Genomic DNA, 21,956 nt, shown 5'->3' with positions numbered 1-21,956 from the left:
GGACACAGGCATTGCTTTCATCCACATTTTGTTTATTTTAAGCAAGAAACAGCTGTCCTCAGCCAGCCTGCTTTCACCTAAATCAGCTTCTACTCGTGACACCCTGCTAACTCCGAAACATCCAGGAAAGTCAGACAGCTCCATGCAGCGCAGTAGCAGTCCTTGGTCCTTTGCACCTTGTGGCTATTTTAGTTTCACAGCAATCCAAAGGTGGGCAAAATGCACCAGTAATGTGTCACCAGTCCATGATTCCCCGGCTCAAACAGTGTTAGCCCGGCCTTCAACCGCTCTGCCCCGTCCCCAGTGATCCCACAATGCCAATAACCATCAGTCACGTTTGTCCTCTGTTCAATACATGGCCCGTAATTACCTCGTCTCTCAGCCTTGAAGAGGTTATTTGTGACTACAAGGCCACATCCTGTCAGATCCTGAATTCAGACAAGGACATGTTTTACTTTACTTGTACAGCATCAATTTAGATTTAAAAAGAAATCCCATGATGTGACCGATATGACATCCTCGGCCTTTCAGCACTTGCTTTCTTTTCTTTTCTGAAGCTATGTGACATTCACTGTCGTCTTATTATTGTGCATTCAGTGCATGACCCCGTGTCTCTCATATGCGTGTGTGTGCGTGTGTGTGTGTGTGTATGCGTGTGTGTGTGCATGCGTGTGTGCGTGTGTGTGCGTGTGTGTGTGCGTGTGTGTGTGTGCGTGTGTGTGCGTGTGTGTGTGCGTGTGTGTGTGCGTGTGTGTGTGTGTGTGTGTGCGTGTGTGTGTGTGTGTGTGTGTGTGCGTGTGTGTGCGTGTGTGCGTGTGTGTGTGCGTGTGTGCGTGTGTGTGTGTGCGTGTGTGTGTGCGTGTGTGTGCGTGTGTGTGTGTGTGGCACTTCTCATCCCTTTAAGACTCCGCTCCTCACTGGCTTCTACTTCCTAGATTGAAGTTGGATCACTTTGCCGTCCTCTTTAATAGGCCATCGATTCAGCATCGAGCGTGGCAGGAGTCGTGTAACAGAAACATATATTTTCATCTCATCCAGTTCACTTCCAGTTCCTGCCTGCATTAGTTTATTGCTCACTGACTTTGTCACTTCCCCGAATTTTTGGTGTCATTCATCTTTATTTCTGTTTGATGTCTTTGGTCCTTTCACTGCTCTTCTTGGCTTTGATAGGTTTGATGTTGTGGTTTTGTTCACAGATCCTTGTGCCATTTCTCGTGTCTATATTGTGCAAGTTTTTGCATAATATTAAAAAAGGATCAAAAATACGCACAGTTTTGGTCGTGACGTCCCACGCTGGACTCATTCCCTGGTGCCTTGCGCATGGGCACCTCAGCATAACTAATAAAGTGCAGAGAGATTTACTAATTGACTCGCTTCCTTCTTTGAATTTCAGGCCTGCGCACCCATTCTGCAGGCGTTTTCCACGTGCATCAACATTCTGTACTCCACGTGCCCCAGCCGTCACCATCAGCCCACCCCTGACCTCTACCTCCCCTTCCCCTCCCTCCCTGGAGCTTTCTCCTGAACCGACCCCTCCCCCTGTTCCCACTCCTTCTCTCCAGAGATAGCAGATATCCTTCCGTTACCATGTCCTCATCTCTCTCCCCTTCACCACTGACATTGTTAATGAGGGTGAAAGTGATTTTTGGGGTTGTCCTTCGTCTGTCCTGAGGGTGCGTTATTTTGCACGTCACACTTTTTCTTCTGTAATTCCCCTCCCATCTGTTGCCAGCTGATAGTTCATGCACATCAAAGGCACTGGTGGTTTATTTATGTATTTATTTGCTTATCTTTGTAGTGATAAAGTCCATGAGTGATGGGGGGACAATTTAGGGCCACTGGATCTTTCCCAAGGCTGAGCGAACACCGGATGTTAGCCAGAATACAAAGTCGAGTCAGTGAAAACAGGACGTTTGTGCCGAGGGGTCAGCCTGTACCGGGTCGTCACTTTTAATGTACCACCGGGAGACTGATCTATGTTTGTACTCCGAGTGCCAGCTTTGCCCGGGTGTCACCAGTTTCCTTATAGTGGTGTCACCCATCCACCGAGCACACACTCACTTATGCACACATATGCACGCGTGTCATTGTGCAACGTTTCGATGTATGTCCTGCTCAGTGTGGTGCTGACAGCGCCGTGTCATCACTCACACGCACTAATGCAAACACACATGCACGCTTTAGCAAAGATACATGCCGTTGCTCCATAGCAGCCAACTACAGGGTATATGTGAAAAAACATGTTTCTTATAACTGGTTCAACACACACAGAATACGCACACAAGCAATGCACACACTCATGTGCATGCGAGGGCATGTCGCTTGGCCATATATAGCACTGATGTCACAATGTTGTACGTCATTTTGAGCATTAGGAGCACCTGGCCGCCAGTCGGAGGCCTCTGTAGGCACACAAACACTCTCTTTTTCATGTACGCACACACACAAACATGCACACAGGAGGCAGGAACTAGGGGTACGCGTTCATGGGAAGATGCATGAGCCGGGGGTCTGTTCTCCGCCGTCCTACCTGGAGATACGGCTCTCACCCTGGCTCGGAGAGGGAGGAAGCGACGGAGGGAGACGAGTGCCGGGCGGCAACATTGCCTACCTCAGCAGTACGCAGAAATTAAGTGGGACAATGACACAAGCCTTGGCGAGGAGAAGTAATGGTGTCATTTGTTATCAGAGATCATGGAGAGAGGGAGGTGTGAAGAAATGAGCGCTGTGCCGTTCTCTCTCACCTGGTATGGGGGCTGCTGGTGTGTTTGACAGACTGAAAACCGGCATATTCTCAAAGCACCTCGAATAAGGCAGCAGCAGTATTTCAGCTGTCTGTGTCATCTGAATTTATCTCTGAGACAAGTCGCTGAACCGAACATGTGAGGGACATTGTTCCAATTGATCTATAGTCTTTTAATGTCTTCTGTTACTGAGGTAGGGTGTGACGTCTTTGTTTCACAGCCTAATGCCATAAATGAGAAAACAAGGCTTTACACAGACAGACAGACAGACAGACAGACAGACAGACAGACAGACAGATAGATAGATAGATAGATAGATAGATAGATAGATAGATAGATAGATAGATAGATAGATAGATAGATTTTCTATAATTTGAATCAGCTGATGGATTTGTGAAATTGGAGTGGTTTTCTTTTTTTTGCACCAGCGTGCATCACCACAAATCACATGAGGATGTTTCCTCCACTTATTGGGAAAAATATGTCCAGTGTGAGAATAAGAATGATAACATGGAAAGAAAGCATTGTGCATGTTAAACCAAAGTGACCTGAATAGCAACGATTATCCCGTTACGCTGCAATGTTCTGCTGGAAAAACCTGAGCCGCAGAATTCATGCGGAATGTGATATTTTGACACGTGCCACCATCTACGAGCTGGTGCAGATCAAGCCATTAACCTCAGTCTAATCTACAACCTCCTGGGTGCACAAACTATGAACCAGTGGGTCAGAGCAGCACCAGCAAGACCTCGACAATATCAGTCAGGTTTTCTAATGCTGTGTTTTTGAGATAGACACTCTCTGGGTAGCTGCTAAAAACTCCTGTCGTTTATATTTTCGTTCTGAACATTCAAATCATTTATTTATTTATTTATACATGAGATGGGCATGTAGTCCAATTTCACCAGTTTTCCTTCGTAAACCTGCAAACTAAAATCAGGCAGGTCAGGCAGAGAGTGCAGCCTAACTCAAGATAAAGTTAGGGTTGTTTCCTCCTGACAAACCACCTGCACGCTTCTCTAAAGGTCTACGTTTTGGTCTGCGCCCAACTGTGGTTGCTGTATTCACACCTGCCCTGACAAAGCACACCAGTGAGGACAACCAAGTCCAAGCTAACTGGACTAAGCTGCATATGTGTGAATACACTCATACACGGGAATCCTTTCATCTGGAAGAAAACACACAAAGTGTTCAGCAGCCAAAATGAACAGGCAGAACAGGGCTGCTGTAAAGGTTTCCCTCTGTCTCAGGTCCACTGTCCCGACTAGTTTCAGGAGCACTTATGCTGAACACATGGGAACCGCTCCCTCAACCAAGTCTGATTATATTTAACAGTGATTAAAGGAAAAAAACTTAATAATGAAAGCCATCCAAAAAAATCCATCTCCTGCAATGCCTGTACTCAGGGCGTCTGCTCTCACTGATGAAATCTAATTTAAGGAGCTCCAAAGTTATTTGAGGACAAGATTCCCATTTAATCGATACAAGTTGTGCCTTCTGACACCATAAAGAAAATTGTGCCATAAAACTCTGATGACGCTGAAATAAATTCTACTTGAACTCATTTTCTTTACACAGTCAATTAAGCCGCGGAGTCCTCCCTCCAATAGGGTTAACCTCACAAGGTCTTTCTGAGTCATTTGTATGAAACTGTAATTAGTAGTTTACCAGCCTCACCGAGGACAACATGTTAGATTTTCACCCAGAGAGACACTTTTAATCAAACATAAACATCAAAAAGCAATATGTATGTATATATAGCTATAAATCGATATATTCACAGGCCAGGTCAGAGCAGTGCTGTGTTGTGGTGCAGTCGAACATGAGGCGCATGTGTTAAGCTTACATTAAACCACTGCTGTTCCATTGTTTTCAGTGATGGCACACACACGTTGAGGGTCACGCAGCATGACATGTGTGGACCAGGTGTTGGTGCACCTGTCCAACAAAACACACACATGCACCGCCTTGTCATTTTCCTACCCATACAACCATGAACACAGACACAGCTTGTACCACTCGTATGCACACAATCACAAACACACTCACGTAACTGTGCGACGGCTGTGTTCTCTCATCATTTGTCATAATCCCCCCTCGTGGCCTCCACTCAGGGGCCGAATGACAAGCCAACAAGGCAGTTACTGATGTGTCCATTGTGTTTGTGTAAATCAACCCCTAGAGCTGATTAAATATGGGTGCCTGGTACATTGTGTCAGAAACAGTAGCACTGTGGGAGCAGCCACGTGCTGACGAGTGCCAAGGAGATACGGCGACAGAGGGAGCGAGATTTGGTTCTTCTTGGCCTTCGGCTCCGAACACATGGTTGGTGTTGGTTAGGCTGAGTGCCCAGCATTTTTCTTTCGTTCCCTCTCTCTTGCTTTCACTACAGTCAGGTCTCATTTGCCAAATGTAACTTGGCAGTGTGTACTTTGGTGCCAGAGCATCTGGAACAGTAGAAGGTGAATTAGGAACATTTAAAAGAACTATTAGAGATGTAGCTGCTGTCCACAGTCCTGTTTGGTTAGGAGGTCAGCATTACCTCACAGTAATAATGGTTCCAGTGGAGCAACAGTCGACCCAGCCCTGCACTGACAAAAAGGCCATGTTGGGTTTACTTAATTCAATAGTGGTTGCACAAAAAATCTTTTGCTTTGGCAGAAACTTAAACATTTTACATAATGTTCAACAAAGTCTAGAGTCTGGTTAACATAAGAGAGGATGTACAACAACTACCACCCTCCTATGTTTGTCCTGGTTGCAGGGGGGCTTGGGGTGAGCTGTCCAGGGTGTAACCTGTCTGTCACATAGAAACAAATACTTGCACTCACAGGGAACTTAGAACCACCAATTAAACTGTATGACTTTTAACTGTGGGAGGAAACCAGAATACCCAGAGAGAAACCAGTGCAAACCAGCCCAACTGTGGATTTGAACCCAGGACCTTGTTGCCGGGAGGCAGCAGCACTAACCACCATGCTACCAATCCAGGTTTATGACTTCAAGGCTTGATGCAGAATTTTCTGTACATTTTTGTCCTCGACAGGTTAAACCACAATAAATAGCAAACACGTGGTGTGTGTGTAGTTGTCTGCCTCTTATAACTCCAGTGATTTTCCTGATCTCGTGTGATCTTGTGAATTTCACGAGTCCAGCAACTAACCGCTCTGACTAGATTGAATCAAGTCATCTCAACAAGAACAAATGAAGTTGTTGAATTTCAAACAGATCCTACATGATTGAATTAAGTTCACCATAGAAACATGAAATGTTTGTGTTCAAATTACAAGGAAGCCTTTTTTAATGTAACAAACACCCAGAAAAAGTAGAGGCGGCTGCTCGACTTGATGGATGCCTCCCTCAAACCACGATCCAAGCGTGAAATCACGCGTGGTGTCGCGAGATTTAACATTGCTACATTATTGACTTACTTCACTCAAACATGATATGAACAATTTAATCCACCATCTCTGCATATCATGTAGTTTCTACACTATACAGTTACACTTACAGTGGGGCAAAAAAGTATTTAGTCAGCCACCGATTGTGCAAGTTCCCCCACCTAAAAGGATGACAGAGGTCAGTAATTTGCACCAGAGGTACACTTCAACTGTGAGAGACAGAATGTGAAAAAAAAATCCATGAATCCACATGGTAGGATTTGTAAAGAATTTATTCGTAAATCAGGGTGGAAAATAAGTATTTGGTCAATAACAAAAATACAACTCAATACTTTGTAACATAACCTTTGTTGGCAATAACAGAGGTCAAACGTTTACTATAGGTCTTTACCAGGTTTGCACACACAGTAGCTGGTATTTTCGGCCCATTCCTCCATGCAGATCTTCTCGAGAGCAGTGATGTTTTGGGGCTGTCGCCGAGCAACACGGACTTTCAACTCCCGCCACAGATTTTCTATGGGGTTGAGGTCTGGAGACTGGCTAGGCCACTCCAGGACTTTCAAATGCTTCTTACGGAGCCACTCCTTTGTTGCCCGGGCGGTGTGTTTTGGATCATTGTCATGTTGGAAGACCCAGCCTCGTTTCATCTTCAAAGTTCTCACTGATGGAAGGAGGTTTTGGCTCAAAATCTCACGATACATGGCCCCATTCATTCTGTCCTTAACACGGATCAGTCGTCCTGTCCCCTTGGCAGAAAAACAGCCCCATAGCATGATGTTTCCACCCCCATGCTTCACAGTAGGTATGGTGTTCTTGGGATGCAACTCAGTATTCTTCTTCCTCCAAACACGACGAGTTGAGTTTATACCAAAAAGTTCTACTTTGGTTTCATCTGACCACATGACATTCTCCCAATCCTCTGCTGTATCATCCATGTGCTCTCTGGCAAACTTCAGACGGGCCTGGACATGCACTGGCTTCAGCAGCGGAACACGTCTGGCACTGCGGGATTTGATTCCCTGCCGTTGTAGTGTGTTACTGATGGTGACCTTCGTTACTTTGGTCCCAGCTCTCTGCAGGTCATTCACCAGGTCCCCCCGTGTGGTTCTGGGATCTCTGCTCACCGTTCTCATGATCATTTTGACCCCACGGGATGAGATCTTGCGTGGAGCCCCAGATCGAGGGAGATTATCAGTGGTCTTGTATGTCTTCCATTTTCTGATGATTGCTCCCACAGTTGATTGTTTCACACCAAGCTGCTTGCCTATTGTAGATTCACTCTTCCCAGTCTGGTGCAGGTCTACAATACTTTTCCTGGTGTCCTTCGAAAGCTCTTTGGTCTTGGCCATGGCGGCGTTTGGAGTCTGACTGTTTGAGGCTGTGGACAGGTGTCTTTTATACAGATGATGAGTTCAAACAGGTGCCATTCATACAGGTAACGAGTGGGGGACAGAAAAGCTTCTTACAGAAGACGTTACAGGTCTGTGAGAGCCAGAGATTTTCCTTGTTTGAGGTGACCAAATACTTATTTTCCACCCTGATTTACGAATAAATTCTTTACAAATCCTACCATGTGAATTCATGGATTTTTTTTCACATTCTGTCTCTCACAGTTGAAGTGTACCTCTGGTGCAAATTACTGACCTCTGTCATCATTTTAAGTGGGGGAACTTGCACAATCGGTGGCTGACTAAATACTTTTTTGCCCCACTGTAAGCATGAGGCACTTGTGTTACCTACACATAAATCCAAGAGATGACCAATCCCTTAACGCTTAAATACTCCCACAGTTTTTAGATTTTAAACTGTTCTGTTATTTCTGCTAATGTCAGCTATATCTTTGGTGTTCTTTTGGACTTTTAAAATATTAAGCTTTTTAACGTTTCGTCGTATCTCCTAAACCGAGATGTGAGCCTTGTGCCAGCATATCTTCAGACACTCCTGACGCTCACGGTGAAAGAATTCTTTTGATACCGTTTACTGTTTTCCCATGAATTATGTTTGTTTAAGGATGGGAAATCTGTCCTTCTCACAGGTTTCCATTTTTTTCTCATCATACTGGGACGAGTGCTGTTTAGCCTCACTGAGATGAGCGGGTGGTGCAGGTTCGAATCCTACCCATGGCTGTGGCCTCGTGTCTTTCTTGGGCCTTTCAGATAAAGCCGTCTTCAGCAGACAGTTCAGCTTCTTCAGCTGTTTTCGGCACATCATTTCCTCTACACGGCATTCACCCGGCATTTTCACAGGAAATGCAACCTTTTCTAGTCATTCTCTGCTTCTACAGCTTTGACAGTGAAAGTCACTGATTGGTGCATTTATTATTATCATGCAGTTGGAGATCTCTTCATGGTTATTTTCTTTGTGTGCTCTTTTGTTAATGGATTTTTATTTGCAGGCTTTTTACATTTTATTCGATTTTACCCTCCTTGACCCTCCAGGAAAGCTGTTTGAGTTCAGTTTAGCCTGTTTGCCAAGTCCTGCCACATGCCGTCACACGACACTTCTAAAAATAGCGTTAGACTGACAGGTTGATGGATAGGAGCACACACGTCAAAATTCAAAAACCCTTCTTCTTGATACGCTGCTTGTTGCTCCACGCATTCTTTTGTTCTTCAGCATATTGATATAAACTGTTTGCCTTCTGCTAAATGATCGGTTGTGTAGATGCTACAAATTTGAACATGTCCAAGTAGGGAATTCAAACCCTGCTCCTGTGGTTTCAGAGTGTGCATCTGTTTGAGCCTCCTGAATCTGTGGCTTTCAGAATTCCATATTTAGCAAAGACTCACATTGTGATTACTGAAGTGTTTACGTTTTTTGATAAAGCTAATATGCTGAAAATAATTGCTTTGTGCTGCCAAGTAGAAGCAGGAAGGCCTTTTTGCCATTTTGGGGTTTTCCTGCAGGATTTTCTTTCTTCTGTGGAAAGTATTAAGGTGCTTCAGTGAAAATAAGGACACAATCACTGATGTCTTTCATTTGAAGATCATTTAAGCCGTACACCTTTATGTTCAGTAGGAAATATGAGTTAATTTACACTTTTTATTCAAAGTGAAATAAGAAAGTTTAACGTTCTTTAATTTTTTACTTACTGTGAGAAATAGAGAAATAGTCACGTGTAGCGCATTCGTCAATGATTAAACTTATGATCAAAACTCCTCTAGAAACCATCATCTGTCACACAGTGATGGATGGAAACGTTCCATCGTTTCCATCATCACTGGTTGAATTTTCGCCGGCTGAATGGTCGGGACACGCCTCTAAGCGAGTGTGGCTGCAGTGAAAGGTTTGCTGGACGGCGATGGTGATGCACAGAATAGTGCACGTGAAACTGTTCGGTAAATTCTTGGACATCGTTTTGTGAGAGATTGTAAGTGACAGTTATGACAAGAGACACTGGGACTATTAGAAAGTCCGGCTCTCGATCGCATCATTTCTTGGCTCGGCACCTTTGGCTCTTCCTGTTGGTGCATCATGTATCTGTGTGGATGTAATCTGCACCAACAGAACATAATAATGGTAAAGATGCTTGGCGTAATTTTGACTTTTTTCCCTCGCTGGTTCAGCAGAGCTGCTGCCTGTACCAGGAAACAATACTGTAAGATTATTGGTTGTTTGATGGCGTCACATGACACAGACGGTCACAACAACAGCTCAGTGCTTTCTTGCAGACTTGCATATGAGAGGTATGCATGAAGGACGTATTGCAAAGGTCTTCCGTCTTCTTTCAAGAACATTCAGGTGTGCTTTGTATGCCCCTGATTTGGTTTCACTCCATCTCCTGCACTTTATTCTAATTCTGCCAAGATAGCATTATGATAGCTAATAAGTCTGCTCTCTGTCTCCACCCTGTGCAAGAGTGATGACTAGGGGGCATCTGAGCATGTTAATGGAAATGGAGAGCAGGGAGCCACCGTAATCTCTGTGATTAAAGATGAATTTATTCCACTCGCCAACCTGGATGAGAACAAAGGAGCCGCCGTCGCCCTGGGTTCAGTGCAGGAGAGGGAAGAGATGGCAGGATGGAGGTGAAGAGGAGAAGTGCATAATTCAAATGATAAATTAGGCCTGTGAGCCAAAAATGTTTGACTGAGCACCAGAATGAATCGTAAGCAGCCAGCTCAGTGTTTTATGTCACATTAGCTGTAGACACAAGGAAGAAGGCTATTAATAAATAACATGTGACCTGTGTTAAATCAGCTGCTCGCTGATGAGCTGCTTGTCTGTGAGCGTCTATAGATTAGACGAATAGTTTCAGGCTCCTTCTATAGACTCGTTATTTGTACAAGCGTCTGAGGACCGCAGCCAGTTCGCTGGTTTTTCTCTACGTGGCTCCTTGCTTTCATCACCGTTGAATGACTGTTGTTTGGATATTAAAGGCATGAGGTAAACGTCGTTGATTATGCTGTGAGTGATCTGCAATGGCACTGACCGCTCCTTAATGCGAATGAAGACTACCAGCAGTGGTCCGAAACAGCTCCATCATGTCTATAGTTGGATGCTTTTTGGATTCCAGTGTGAGAAGCGAGCTTCATTTTATCATCTAAATATGGTTTTGTTTGTAGAATAAACATCTGGGAATTGGGAAGGAAAATACAAAGAAAAGTGGTGAGGAGCTGAAAACGTCAAACACGAGCAACACACAGGCAGTGTTTGGTTTCCATGGACACAAAGAGTCACGAGGGCAGCGGGGTCAAACGTCAGTTCGGACTCGTTTATTTAGTTTATTCACTGATCCTCAGTCGAGCTCTTTGTTTGTTTCAGAGTTACACTTCAGATCTACAAAGGCAGCACGGGTCACACGTTGCCTCATCCATCAAAGTAGCCACCCCGTGCTGGCATATAGGGCCGCGATGCTGCTGCTTTTATTATTTATGGAGCCGCCCAGATGAAAGAGACATAGAGACGCATTCAGATTGCAGGAGGGATGAGCTGTCAGTCTGAACGGGCCGGCGGGGCTTTGGTTTAAGGACACAAACAGCAGGGCTGATGAGAAGTTTGTGAACTGCTTATAGAGTTAAGCCTTTAAGCAAAATGCTTATAAATAATGAAAGGAGGCCCGACTGGAGGTAAAGAATGAACACGCCATGTCAAACTTTCACACTAAAGAGCCAAAACATCACCACCGCTCCTTAAAGTACATTTTAGCATCTTTATGTCTGACTCACACAGGCCACACCCCTGAACTTAGTGCAGGGTGCAAACAGTCTGCATGTTTTAACCTTGTGCAAACAAATATAATGTCAAGCATACAAATGATATCATGCAAAATACAAGATCGTTATTTATGCTGTGCGACGTAGAAAAACATGCGTCATTCCACTCGTAACCCCACTGCCTGCTTCAGGTGACTGTTTAAGGTCATTAGCTCTATTATGGAAAGCCATGTATAGTAAAAGTAGCAACACTGCATATTAACTGTATGTTTAAAATAGCAATAAATCATTACATTTAAAAAAACGTCAATAAACAGAGAGGGAGTTTGCACGTTCTCCCTGTGTTTGTGTGGGTTCACTCCGCCTTCCTCCCACAGTCCAAACACATGCAGTTAGTGTGGGTTAATAAGTGTGAATGGTAGTCTGTGTCTGCGTGTGCGACAGACTGTCCAGGGTGTACCCTGCCTCTCGCCCCAAGATAGCTGGGGTAGGCTCCAGCCCCGCCACGACCCTGAAAAGGATAAAGGAAGAGGATGGATCAATAAATAAATGAATAAATATTAATAAAGGCCTGTAAATGTGTCAAGATGTTCCCAGCAAACTCAGACTTGTCAGCTGCACCTGCCCAGTTCAACTGCAACCAATCAGTGACTGACAACCATCCGACATATATCAGAACCTCACATTTTCAATTATGCTGAAAGAGTTAACATTATCCACGTAGAGAGAGAGAGACTATGGCATGATCCCACAATGAGTCTCATCAAAAATCCCACATATCAGGTAAAAGTAAACGTCTAAGATTAAAATGGCTGGACTCTCACAGTTATTCTGTTTCCTCACAAGTGTCGCAGGGTTTTTGTGTGCCTGTGTTTAAAAGAAGATGCTGCAGTAACCTGCAAGCGTGAATATTCTGTCATAATGTGCAACATTCAGAAAGTAATGACGTCTTCACGTTACACGCAAGCCTTTATTAATGAATGTGGTTTTAGTACACGGAGCGGTTCAAGCTGGGGGACATGTGAAACTCAGCGGTGTTAGAATATGTGATGTACAGTGGTGTATCACGTCCAAGTTGGCTGCTATTATAGCATTCGCTGTAACTTGCTGGGTAGTAAAAAATGGAGCAGCTTACTTTCAGTAGTAAAAATGATGAAAAAATGATGCTCTGGTGCAGGATGCTGCTCCGTTATTCCTCCCAGTCTTGTGCATTAAATGAACGGACAGGGTTTAAAAAAAGGCTTACATCAGCAGAGTGGACGGGTGTATTAAATGTGTGTGTGTGTGTGTGCGCTCGTCTTTGATGCATGTGTGTCTGTGCTATGTGTTCATAAAGCGACAGCAGTGTGTCGCGCACACTCACTGAAGATAATTACCGGGACTTGTCGGGGTTTCTCGCACAGCTCTGCCTGAAAGAGTCTGGGTTTGGTAATGAGGCTCACCAAGGAAGATTTTCAGGCCATTGAAGTTTTTTAAAAACTTTTTGACGGCATCGTCCCAAAAACTCAACGCGCTGCTATTCAGTGTGCCACATTCTTCTCAGGGATTTCCAACCAGGAATACACGTGTGTGTGTGTGTGTGTGTGTGTGTGTGTGTGTGTGTGTTCCAGAAGGAGAGCGTTTTAATGCCTCCCGTGGACACACACACACACACACATAGATGTGTGCACGCACCTCCACACGTACAAACTAGGTCAGTAGAAGCGAGTGCGAGTCGTAACCTCCGTCATAGAGAGAGGCTCCCAACAGATCGATATAAACGCGGTCGCTAATGATTGATATGACGCAAGCTTGCGGTTTAGCATGCGATCGCCACTTTTACCGCTTTTGCTGTCTGTCATTTCTGTCACGTACTTTTCTAAGAACCCTGCTGATTTATGTGAGCGTGGTTATAATCACGGTCGAGGTCATAAATGCATTTTCCATTTAGGGATATTTTAGCGTTGTGACCATTTCTCCCCACAGCATGATTTCAAGGATAATATTCAGAGATGACTCTACAGACATGTTCTGAAGGGCACTCCAGGGCTAGAGAGCTTACTCAGTTCACAAAGGAGCAGGTGGTATTTAATAATTTGAGAAATCATTATCAATGCTTCTCAGAAGCCCTGCAGGGAAAGCCTCTTTTCACTTGCTGCCATAAAGGAGGTCAGAGGAGAGGAGAGGCTACAGAGAGGAGCACCTCAGGAATTAGGCGTCATCCTCGGAGACACTTGACATGTTGCTTCAACTCTTTATGATAACTAATGAGTACATCAGTGGTAGTGTGACGGACCCTTTTTTGTCTCTTTGAGTGTAAGACACAGTGAAGTGCAGGGAAAAGCCTAAAGGCTGCGGCAGCACAATCGTGGGTTAAATACACGCTCTCACTAATCCAGCTGCATGTTCGGTAATGAAAGGCGAACAGAAGGGGATGAGAGGACGGAGGCGATGAGAGGGGTGGGGTGGGGGGTGTTAACAGCTTGTGGTTGGCTGGAGTGAGGAATGAAGTTCATCACGTAGGACAGCAATTAGCGCCGGCACAGACCGAGGTTTCAAGATCGACAAAATGAATTAAAAGAAATCTTTTATTAAATCAAGTCATGTCGTGTAGCATCAGACGAGTTCCCTTTAGTTTCTTTGTGCTCACTGCAAAGGCCGCTTGGGTCAGCTGTAGCTCCTCGTTGCAAACAGAATTTACTGACAGTTACTGCTGCTGCAGGAAACAGTTCCCTATGAAGACGCTGTTAATGGACACACTAAGTGCCAGGAATACCAAGTCTCTGTTATTGTGTTATATCCTTTTATCTAGCCCTTTACTTATTTAGGTCCAATTGACATGCAGCCAGTAGTTCAACTAGAACATGAAAGACCATTACAGCGACACACTGTGCCAGCATTGTTTAAATTGCTAATGGAGAGGGAGAAGAATAGCCTGACCGTAAACTATAAAGCTTTGAGATTAGCCTCTTTTATTTTGTTGTGTTTTTTACTACGGTGGAAGTAGAAATCTTGAGCAACACACACTGAATGAGGTAAAAGAGAAGGAGAGACGCATGGGTAACAGGAAAATTAGAAAAACGACACAAAAGAGCCGTAGTGAGAGATCAGGTGCACTGAAAGTGAGAACAAAAGGGAATCCTGGATGAAGAGTGAGTTCAGTTATGAGGGAGAGCGAGCTGAAAAACAAGACAGGGAGAGAGAGCCTGTGTAGGAAAGCAGGAGAGAGCGAGGGACACACACAGGGAGAGAGAGCTAACAGGAGGGAAGCCTCAACAGCAGCAGTTTGGCTGAGCGCTCAGTCAGACCGGCTACAGCTGTGGATCTGATACGAGCCGCTTCTCTACTGGCCCCAAGAGATTCACTGAGACAGGGAGAGGGCGCAGGCACAACATGAAGCAGGGTCCAAACGAAGGAGTGCACGAAACAAAGGTGGAGGAAGCCAGAGACGAGGACAGAGCGAAGACAGTCTGAGGGAAACCCAGGAGCCAAAAGTCTCTGCTGCTGCTGGAGCGTCGGGGCTGACCGGTGACAGCCAAGCGGGAGGAGGAGGAAGGGTTGGAGGAGGTGGAGGGGGACGCAAAGGAGGTCTCGGGGGCACGGTGACGGTGCCGACGGTGCCAGTGGTGCTGCCGCCTTCACCCTTTCCGTCTCTGGGTGAGAGCGGAGGGAGGAGGACGGCCGACGGAGTGGCAGGACGGGGGAGCGCGGATGGCGGGCGGGCACGGGGGGGGAGTTGGGGAGGGATGGGCGAGGCCCGGTGGGACGTGCCCATGCCCGTGGGCCGAGGCTCCTGGGCCGAGCAGATGAGCGAGAGGTCGCTGAGTGGGAGAGACAGCCTCCCCCAGGAAGGCGGAAGGAACGCCAGGGTCCGAAGGGCCGTCCGTATCTCCTCCCTCGTGGCTCAGGAGGTGAGTGAGGGAGCAGTGTGTGTGTGTGTGTGTGTGTGTGTGTGTGGATGTGATGACACAAGGAGAAAATGAAAGTGTGACGGAGGCCTCAGTGTGTGACAACCAGGGGAGCCGTGTGTGAGACGAGGGAAGCAATCAGACAAGTACATGGTCTCTGTAATACACAGATGTGTATATGAATTTACTTTCATCAGCACTCTGAGCTCTGGTACATGTGACCCTTGACCTCATCACTGCTGGCTGCTTGTACTGCCATCGCTGCTCCTTATATCCTGGCCACACAAAACACTATACAGCAGTTTGTAGTCTGAAGCTGTGAGCTGTTCGATACCTCTGTGTGAGAATGATCTGTGAATACCGCCTTTGATGAGGACGTTGATGATCCGTTTGTCCTTTGGTAAACGAGATGCTGGAGACAGACACCAACAAACGTGGCAGCTCCAAACCCGCTTGCTGATTTTAACAGTAAGCACAATAAAGATAATTGTGTAACATTTCAGCTGTTACGGTCATGTGACAGTCCCGCGTGTGCGTGCGGTCCCTGGGCGAGCCGTGACCAGTGTCATCTGCGAGGAGAGAAACCACATCTGCACACATCTGGGAACATTGGGTCCAAGAGTGCACTGAACCCGGCTCTCTCCCTCTTGCGCTGCTCATTTTCTTACCTTTCTTCCCCTCTCATCTCCTCCCCTTTGCCCCGCCTCCATCACCGCAGCAGCTGTAAGCTGAGTCTAGGGCGATACTAATAGAACAGCGTGAAGCAGGACACACCAATTTTAGCAAGGCAATGCAATCAAGTAAACGCAGTGTCTCACAGCTCCACTCGTGCTCTCCTTTAGTTCCCTCGGCGTGTGTGTGTGTGTGTGTGTGTGTGTGTGTGTGTGCAACAGAGATTGACGGTAGAGCTGGGTTATCAGTGACATTCTTTACAATGTTGCCATTTAAGCTCTCCGTTTAGCAGCTCTGTAAACACTCGAGATTTGCTGCTGTTGATAGAGACACACGGGAAAGAAAGATGGAAAGAGGAGCGATAAGGAGAGGAAAGTGAAGCAGAGAAATTCAGTGTGCAAATGGGTCCAGTTTATCAATATTTCCCTTTATGTGAGATACTGGCAGATGCTTCTCAGCTGGACGCTCTGTAAACGTGCACATGCCCAAAGTGACTCGATCACAGGGACTTCACTAAGAAAGTTTGGCTTTGGAAAAATGAACAAGCTGAGAGTGGGGAAGCTTTGAAACACCAGATAAAATCACATGTAAACTGACAGTATGATGTGCATTTCCAAGCATGTGTAAGTTTGTGTTTTGTGCGCATGTGTGCATCGACAGAGAATGTGCGTGCGGGAGCAGACGGCGTGCAGTGGGATGCTGGGAAGCTCCGTCGATACAAACGACTGTTTACATAAAGCTCGAGCTAAGAATTGAAGGACTGTGTGCACATTAGCGATGCGCGTGTTCATTGACAGTGCTGCTTTTGATAACAGGCGCCGCAACATGACTTCATGGTAAAATCAATGAGTGCTGTGGTAGCAGTGTTTATTTACATTCATTTGACTTTATTGTTTGCTAACAGGGACAATGTAGGGTACATCTATTAGATGATATCATGGCCATTTATGCTGGTACCCGACACAGTTCAGTTGTATAACCATGATGAATTTTCACGCAGAGGAAGACTTCACTTTTGAAAACAGAGTGCCTTTATACATAAAAGCAATAAACTCTGTAAAGCCTGCAGAGTTAAACATGTGCAGTGTGGAAATGTGAGCACAAAAAAACCTTAAAAAAGAAAATAAACTGAGAAATAAAACAAACAGTTTAAGTTTGAAGAACAGAAAGTAATTCATTAAACTATTCGTTACATTACAAAATGACCTGAAAGTCATTATTACCAGTTAGTAATACAAACAACTACACTCTCACAGGCCATCCTAATTAGGACGCACATACAGTCTTTCTTTTACTTTTACATGAACTCAAACCAGCAACACAAAGCAGAGATGAAAATCAGACTTGAAGCCAGAGTGATTCGACATGTGACATGTACATGTGGTGCATGTCAGGCTGCTCATCACTGCCTTTGTTACCAGATGAAGTTCAGACAGTGGCTGCTGGGCTGGGGACGGCACACACTGGGGTTCTGGTTCCTGGTTAGTCCTGGTCAGAGTCCTGTCTGTGCAGAAGGTTTCCAAGATGTTGCATAAGCAGCATAATGTAGTTATTTCTAACAATTACGCTCTCATCCTTACGTGCAAAAACAAAGCTGTCTCCATATGTTCAGTTCTCAGTAGCTGTGTTACCATTTCCTTCGTCCTGCAAACAAACATCGTGGTGCGCCAATAACCAAAGAACCTTTGCGACACAAGTAGCAACATATTTGTAACTATAATGTAATTACTGTATCTAGTAATGTATAAATTACTGCAATACTACTGCAACACACAACACGTTAACTGAAGCGAAAGCAAGAAACCCCACTGCAACTAACCAAAGCTAGCAGTGATGAGCACTAAACCAACCGTTCCACCCACCACTATACCCCCAACTAAATGTGTCAACAATAGCAACAAATGCAGGAATGCACCATTTGCAGGTAAACAGCACCTACTGTACTGCAACTAAACTCATGTCAGATCTGGCCTCAAGGTGCTTTGTATTGTAAGGTAGACCCTGCAATAATACATACAGAGAAAAGCCCAACAATCATATGACCCCCTATGAGCAGCACTTTGGCCACAGTGGGAAGGAAAAACTCCCTTTTAACAGGAAGAAACCTCCGGCAGAACCAGGCTCAGCGAGGGGCGGGGCCATCTGCTGCGACCGGCTGGGGTGAGAGAAGGAAAACTCTGCTGTGTGCTGCTGCTTCGATTACACTCATGTTTAATGTTTGCCTCTGGTGAGTCTGCAGCTCTGAGAATGGAAAAAAAGGGACATTTTTAAAATAAGCATTCATTAAGATGAGAAGCATCTGGCAGTTTTATGTTGTGTTTAAACACAACAGCAGAAAGTATGCTGCTGTCTCTTACATGACAGCATGCCAGTAGAAAGTCTTTGGTCTTCTTCTTGTATTAAAAGCAGACGGTAGCAGGTAGAGAAACAAACTGCAGCTGCTAATAATAGTGTTTTTTTTATGTAACACACAGACTTTATTGACTGTAACCAGTTCAGAGCCTTGCTGTGGGAGAGGTGTGTGTTTCACTTGTAATGGTACTTACCTGGAACTGACCTCATTTAGTGCAGCAGGTGCTAACAGTCAAACCACTGTAATATAGTGAGTGTGTGTAAGGTGTCGAGTACGGGCACGGTTAAATGTGAGCGTTTGAGTGAGTGTGCAAAGCTGCAGCTTTATTGAGATGTGTAAATATTTTAGAGAACTATGCACAGGATTCCTTTGTTTGCTAAAATCAGATGTAATCTATTTCAGTTCATGCACCAAATTTCTGTTTCCAGAACTGATCGGATGTATTTTCTTCCCTTGCTCGAGTGAAAACTCCGTCTTCTGTTCTGGACTTTAGTGAAGCAAAATAAATCAGCAATCGCTTCCAAGACAAATCACCTTTTCTATTGGCCAGTCCTCTTCTTTTTTTCTTGCCCGTGGGAAAAGTGATGTTGGCGGTCTCTGTGAGGGTCTGATCATGGAGCGGGAGGCGAGAAAGGGAGCGCAAACCATGCCCATCCATCACCTTTACCAGCAGTGCCCTTGAACGCAGCAATCAGTAGGACTGGACAAATAAATCAGGACTCTCTTCCTTCAGCGTTAAATTGTACTTCCTCACTAAATTGCACACACACAGACACACACACAAGCACTCTCATGCCACCCATCTCTGAAATGCTTCAGTTGCTGGATGATAAAGTATCGCCGCTGGCCATGAGTGGGTCCCAGCTCTCTTTCTTTCCTTCTGTCTCGCTCTCTCCGTCAATCTCAGCGCTCTGGTGTACTCCATTTGAAATTGCATTTGGCGTGTTCTCAAAGGCTGTCGAATGCAGCGCCGGGTGTAAATGCCAATGTAGTTACTGCAACTGGAGGTGTGTTTCTCCATACTGGAGAATGTGGTTTTCAAGTACAACACAGAAATAGTGAGGTATAACCTCAGAGGTTCTTCATTTCCCCCCTTTTCCATCTGATTTTAAAATATTCATTTTAAGTATGCTTTTTCTTACGTCAGCACATAAAAGGTCCAACCATCTGGCTCCAAAAATATAATTGTTCTTCTGTGTTTACCTCAGCAGTGCGTATAAACCACTACTTTGTTTAGAAGAAGACTGCTGTGCTCTTAAATCTACACGGAGTAATGTGTAATTACATATTTCATATGTTCTCCTGCCATCTGAAACACAGCGTCAGACATGTCTGATCAATTTAAGTATGCAGCTACAGACTGCTCTTATACATAGTACGCCTTGTAAGTTACTTTTAATTTAAAGATCACAAATAGCTTATTATATAAACCATTTAATGTTTTTATTGTGTATTTTTATTATCTCTTGTCACTACGTCTTTCTTCTTCTCTTCTCTCTCCTCCCTCATTTCTTCCTCACCTGAAACGTGGATAAATGTGCATATTTCCTCTCATGACTGTTGCGGCAGATTAGACATTCAATTCAATTCAATTCAATTCAATTTTATTTATATAGCGCCAAATCACAACAAAAGTCGCCTCAGGGCGCTTCAGAGATACCGAGAAAAAACCCACAATGATATGACCCCCCTATGAGCAGCACTTTGGCAACAGTGGGAAGGAAAAACTCCCTTTTAACAGGAAGAAACCTCCGGCAGAACCAGGCTCAGCGAGGGGCGGGGGCCATCTGCTGCCCCCATTTGGGGTGAGAGAAGGAAGACAGGATAAAGACATGCTGCGGAAGAGAGACAGAGATTAATAACAAGTATGATTCATGTAGCCCATCCGTCTCTGCACAGCTGAGAACGACCCGGCTAACCAGCAATAACAGCTGGCTCTAAGCTAGCATCATGCTCACTAGTGTCAATGTCCTAAAAATGACACTTTGATTATATTCTCACGTTGTGTGAGAGACATGTCCATGTCCAACAATGTTAGATCCACGTCAAAGAAAGTTTCACCAACACCGGCTTACAGCACGTTAACATTAACCAAAGCAGGAAAGTGCAGGACATCCTCAACAGCTCACCTCAGTATCAGCGGCATTGAACAGACGTGAGCTTCACTGGTTCATCGCCTCATATCCAACCCCTCCACAAAGTTTACAGCCTCATTCAGAAGAAATAGACTTGGACATTCAGCATATTGCTGAGATAAACAGCAGTCTGATAGCACACACTCATAACAGTTGTTTGTCCTGCAGCGGCCACCACAGCTGAATAATGCGCGTGAATCAGGACGGGTAAGAAAACAGCATGCAGTTGGCTGCACTCTCCAATCTACTGTGAGATTTTACACACCGTTTCTTTAAGACTTTAACAAAAGTACTGCATTAAGTTTTTGCACCCCAGTATGTTCATACAGAGTCCTCTATTTTCAATAAATCCAAAGTAAATGTTTGGAGTGTTTGAAGATTAAAAAGTCATGCAGTGGCTTGCTGTCTGACGCTACAGCCCACACACATCACCAAATGCTTGGATTCCTCCCTGGAGCTGCTCTGCCAGGCTTTTACTGCAGCCACCGTCACTTGCTGCTTGTTTCTGGGTCTGTTTCTATTTTTCTTCTCAGAACTCTTTCAGTTGTTCTCTGGAAGTCTAACCTGGCCTTCCTGTTCTTAAGTGTAACCAGTGGTTTGCACTTTGGTGTAAACTCTCTGTATTTGCATTTATGAAGGTAGACACTGACGGTGATACACCTACGAGTGTTTTTGACTTGGTTAGGTGTTGTGAAAGGGGTTAGCTCACCAATGATTGTTAATTCAGCCAATCCTAAAGTTTTTACCAGGTCTGATTGTTTTATTTCTTCAGGCTAATGAAGGTTTGCTTCACTTGTATCGATATCTCATATTGCTCATACTGAGTGATTGTGAGTTTGCTCTTGATGCGTGCTGAGCCTGTGTGAGCGCTTGCATGTCTATGCATGCATGCAAGTGACCACCAGTGAGGAAGGCGGTTTGTCTTTGCTTGTTTTTCTGCTTACTCTGGGGTCCTGCATTTCTGCCCCCACTGTCCACGTCCAGTTCTCTTTATTTTTTATCTCTGCAATCGGATGGCCGTTGTCGTCCCTGGTGGTTTCCCTGGTGATTCTTCAGGGACAGGAGCTGATGGGAGAGCCAGAAAACTGACACTTTGAAGTCGAGGGTAGCTGAGGACACTTCCTATGTGGACTTTCAAAGATACTAACAAGCAGAGGCATTTTTATCGTTTTGGTTTGTAGAAAAAAAAGATGAAGAAAGATCCAGGGAGGATTGTGTTTATCCATTCTCATTCATTCATTCATGCATTTAATAGTAAGCAGCTGTATTCTCCTATGATGTGATCCTCATAATCAGTGTAATGCAGTGAATTTATTTACAATGCAGCCCATTATGGGCGAGAGTTTTAATCTCCAGTATCAATAACCTGAAGACGGAAATCCCTGCTGAGTGCTGGCAGGCCATGTGTACACTGGTTGTAAATATTATGGGGTGTATGGCGTCTATATTTTCTTCTCTTTCATTAAGAGCCATGTATTCTGAAATCAAAGCTCATTCATAATCCCTGAATTTTAATAGAAAGGAAATAGGGGAGGGCTTTGTGTACGTGAGCAGTTATGCTGCTCTATTAAAGGAGATGAAGCATCGTGTTATAATCACGGACTAAAG

The 21,956-nt window shown here is 44.9% G+C and overlaps 1 protein-coding gene across 2 annotated transcripts in view; it reads left to right on the top strand.

Annotated features, from left to right (window-relative positions):
• The window catches only part of LOC120718213 (potassium voltage-gated channel subfamily H member 2-like), a 112,623-nt gene that overhangs the window by 30,869 nt on the left and 59,798 nt on the right, over nucleotides 1-21,956 (top strand). The window contains exon 1 of one of the 2 annotated variants that reach the window (XM_040006650.1): nucleotides 15,046-15,191. The exons of the other annotated variant lie outside the window; for it this stretch is intronic. Within the exon in view, the coding sequence (XP_039862584.1) occupies nucleotides 15,054-15,191 (138 nt within the window). The 5' untranslated portion in view covers nucleotides 15,046-15,053. Of the gene's footprint in view, nucleotides 1-15,045; nucleotides 15,192-21,956 lie in introns of those variants that run through there. 2 annotated transcript variants of the gene reach the window in all.

Source organism: Simochromis diagramma, unplaced genomic scaffold (genome assembly GCF_900408965.1).
Source record: "Simochromis diagramma unplaced genomic scaffold, fSimDia1.1 OVJJ01000577.1, whole genome shotgun sequence".
NCBI lineage: Eukaryota > Metazoa > Chordata > Actinopteri > Cichliformes > Cichlidae > Simochromis > Simochromis diagramma.
Note: the sequence above shows the minus strand (reverse complement) of the source record. Positions and strands in the feature narration are given on the sequence as shown.